The sequence below is a fragment of the Pyrus communis genome, chromosome 6 (assembly GCF_963583255.1).
Source record: "Pyrus communis chromosome 6, drPyrComm1.1, whole genome shotgun sequence".
NCBI classification, from domain to species: Eukaryota; Viridiplantae; Streptophyta; class Magnoliopsida; order Rosales; family Rosaceae; genus Pyrus; species Pyrus communis.
The window spans coordinates 3,341,436-3,345,527 of NC_084808.1; the positions used below are offsets into that span (position 1 = coordinate 3,341,436).

The 4,092-nt window shown below is 36.3% G+C and overlaps 1 protein-coding gene across 1 annotated transcript; it reads left to right on the top strand.

Moving 5' to 3' along the window:
- Positions 1 to 1,437: 1,437 nt before the first annotated feature.
- On the top strand, positions 1,438 to 3,697 carry LOC137737784 (small ribosomal subunit protein uS7-like). Its single transcript, XM_068477337.1, has 4 exons — positions 1,438 to 1,675; positions 2,619 to 2,890; positions 3,078 to 3,281; positions 3,432 to 3,697. The coding sequence occupies exons 1-4, from the start codon at positions 1,523 to 1,525 to the stop codon at positions 3,484 to 3,486; spliced, it is 684 nt and encodes a 227-aa protein (XP_068333438.1). The 5' UTR covers positions 1,438 to 1,522; the 3' UTR covers positions 3,487 to 3,697.
- The last annotated feature ends 395 nt before the right edge of the window (positions 3,698 to 4,092 follow it).

Sequence of the window (4,092 nt, forward strand, 5' to 3'; positions counted from 1 at the left end):
TTTTTTTAATATAGACAAATTTATTGAATTAAATGATTTATTATGTAATGCAAACACCAACCAGATTAAAAGGAAATTCATCGCACTCCTAGAATTATCACAAAGTTTTAATCCATAATGTGTAATTTTTTTACCGATTTCTTTTTCCTCCTTCACATATTCAAAAATGGCTTTAAATGTCTCCCGTTGGAGAAGCCCTGAATTGGAGTTCTTTGTAGGGTTTTGTTTCAAGTAATTGGACGGTTAATGTATTTTATTTTGTAGGGCTTTGTTTCAAGCATCTGGACGGTTAGATGCATTGGGGTAGATGCACGATAAACAAACCATGAAGCATGAAGCAATTCTTGAATAGACTAACGTATGTAATTATATTTGAAAAGAATTTGTATTTTGATTGCATACAATGTGAAGCAGCAAAAAAGAATTTGTCGTTTCACGAGGAACCGTTAATTCACCAAGGATTTGAAGCAGCAAAAAAGGATACAGAATGCACCAAAGCATCTCGAGGACTTTTATTGCAAACAATGTGAGCCTTTCTTCGTTGGTTGATGTATGCTATTTTTTATATGCTAGCTTTTTCATGTAATTTTGTTGTTCAATCTATTCAATTGGGGTGGTATTTTCCTTTTCTTTACAGACTATTTGATTTGATTTGTATCATTGTTAGTTTTAATAGGCACAAGAAACCTATGACAGGCGTTCTACCATTTTTTTTAAATAATCTAAATTATGCTTTTACGTGTAGAATATAATATGAGAGGCAGATAAATGTGAAAAATTGCTACCAGTAGAAAATGAAAGAAGAAATCAATAGAGAAATTACACATTATGGATTAATCTAAAGTAAAAATAGAGGGAGTTAGAGCTAGATTATAAATAAACATTAGATATTTAAAAGATTTTAGGGCCATGCAGCGCCCGTGATAAATAAAAGCCTAACAAATGAAGAAATCTGTAGATAAATTACACATTATGGAATAATCTAAAGTAAAAGATAGAAGAATTTTGAGCAAGAAACTATGTACATCACGTGTAGTGCTCGTGCTGTAAAAAAGGACTTTTGCACTCGCAAGGCATGAAGAACACGTATGAATTGTTTTTGTAGTAAAAATGTCCTTACGTATGTATAGATGTGAAAGGAAAAAAAAAACTCTAAATGCCACGCGTAGCGCACCGTGATGTAAAAAAGACATTTCGCACACTCAAAGCGCGTACAGAAGTGTTAGTGTATATAATTTGTGAGTGTCCAAAGATGAAAATTGGGTGTACACAAAACCATTCTTTGAGTAGGCCTTTTTAATGAATGGGCTTATCAAACGCACTCAAATTGTGAATCCATAGCACACAGGCCCAAGCCTGACCTAAAACCCAAACCCTAGCTGATTAAAGCTCTTCCTCTACTCGACCATTTTCCCTGTCCTCTACTCGACCATTTTATTGCTAATTCTTTGATTTGTTCCTCTTTTTTATTAAGAGTTAATCTCGATTATTTGGTTGGGAATGTGAATCGAAATAAGAAATTATGAATTTGTATTTCTCTTTTATTTATTATTTTCAATTGTGTTTATACAGAACCATGGCTGCCGCCGCTATAGCTGCTCCTTCTGCGGTCGAACCAACGGAACCTCACTATGACGTGAAGCTGTTCAACCGCTGGAGCTTCGACGATGTCCAGGTTTCTGGATTTTATTATTTATTTCTACTTTTTTGATATCTCTGATGAATTAGATGACATGAGGTCAAATTTGGTTGGATTTTAGTGCTTCAACCTGAATTTTTCGAGCATTTAGATTCTGTTTTAGAGTAAATTGATGGTTGGCTAGCAGTGGAGGATTTGCCCACATGCATTTCCTTGTTTGTTAGTCGTACATAACACAACGTATTTGTGGCTCAACCTCAATGTGTATTTGGATTTCATCTTATAAATTTTTAAACATCCACGCGACCTCCTTGTGTGACCTTCTTGTTTTAAGAGCATCTCCAGGGGGTCCCTAAATAGGAACAACCAACGTATAAAATGAGTATAAAACAAATATATGGATAAAATGAATCTTCAATGGACCGGACTCACGTATGTTTTCACATATAGATGTATAGGGGCAACCTTGAGTGGAAAACGGGACCCACAATCTTGATTGAAGCTTTAATGCTTTTAATTAATTAAAAACGGTTAATATAAACAAAAAATGTGCATACTGAATTGAAAACGGGGCCCATAATCTTGATTGAAGATTTTAATGTTTTTAATTAATTAAAAAAATCTTAACATAAAAAAAAAATGTGCACCTAATCAAATTATCACCTAAAATCATAAAAACTTCAAATTTAGGAATTCTACTATAAGGACTCTCTCATTGGAGGTAATATTCCTTTAGGGACACAAAGATTTCCTCCTTTAAGTCCTTAAATGTGACTCAAAAGTGGTGTTGGGAAGATGCTCTAAATTCACCGTAGGCGTAACTAAGTTGGCTCATGCTTATTGTTTGTATTATTATTGTTTTTTGTACTTGTTTACAGTACTGGCTGTAACGCATATGGACTAACTTGTTATAAGATTGTTCATAACATCTACTTCCTGTATATACTTGAAATAATAACGTATAATTTGCAACATGTAGGTCAGTGACATTTCACTGGCGGACTATGTTGGAGTGGTGCCTGCCAGGCATGCAACTTACGTACCTCACACTGCTGGGAGATACTCAGTGAAGCGATTCAGGAAAGCTCAGTGCCCAATTGTGGAGAGGCTTACAAACTCACTCATGATGCATGGAAGAAACAACGGAAAGAAATTGATGGCTGTCAGGATTATTAGGCATGCAATGGAAATTATCCATTTGCTGACTGATCTTAACCCAGTCCAAGTTATTGTTGATGCTGTCGTTAACAGGTACATCGACATGGATATGTTAATGTCTTTCGCATAGTAATAACATATTTTTCCTTCTGCTTAGGCCCTTGTTTGATGATTGAGGGGAAGCTCAAGTGGCCTTTAATATAGTGTTCCCTGTTTAATTCCTTAAATTGATCAAGCAATTCTTTTTCCTTGTATTGTATGTCTTATGTTTTCTGATCAGTGGTCCACGTGAAGATGCAACCCGTATTGGATCTGCTGGAGTGGTTAGGCGTCAAGCTGTGGATATCTCACCTTTGAGACGTGTGAATCAGGCTATCTATCTCCTCACAACCGGTGCTCGTGAGTCTGCTTTTAGAAATGTCAAAACTATCGCAGAATGTTTGGCTGATGAACTTATCAACGCTGCAAAAGGTTCCTCTAACAGGTACTTGTACCTTGCTCTCTATGCCCTTGTTATTTTCTCCTAAAGCTCTTTTATCCGAGTTTATTTCCATCGTTGTTATGCAGTCTGATTTCATTTCTTTCCCGTGATTCATTGTTTCTTTTCTAACAATTGGTGGTGTCTTGTGTGCAGTTATGCAATCAAGAAGAAGGATGAGATAGAAAGAGTTGCAAAGGCCAACCGTTAAGTGGCTGCAAGAAACCGTGATGCGATGAGGAAATTGGTCTCTGCGTGTTGTTTAGAAGATGTCGGATTTACCCCTTCTTTTGTCTCTGCAACAAGGAGAATTTTGTCTGCGTCAGGGGGAAAATGAAAACAATCTTATAAAAGGATATTTGAGTAAGAAATTAAGGGCAGTAAATTGTTATAATCGTGGACATTCAACCATGAAAGTTAAACAAGAAATGGTCTTTCATCTTTTTTCTTCAGTTTTAGGCAAAATTGCAATCCATTGCAATCCACAAGACAAAGGAAGCATATTTTTAGCTCGTTTACTTGGTGGAGCTGAAAACACAATCGAATTGATATTATCCCAGGATTCGATCCCAAAGCCAGTGCCGGGATAAGAATGCATGGCACTATGGTGGCTGTTGTTAGAGCTACCACCTTCAACAGCATTTTCACTTACTTCAGAGATTTGAGAAAGAGAATCTTGCCCATTAAAGCTCAACTGAGACTTTAATCTTGTTACTCTGTGACCACCATCACTGCCCCCTTGTGAGCTATAGCTTCCGGTTCCTCTTGTAACTGAGAATCCTCCTGTTCACATCGTAATGAAAGATCATTTGTAGAA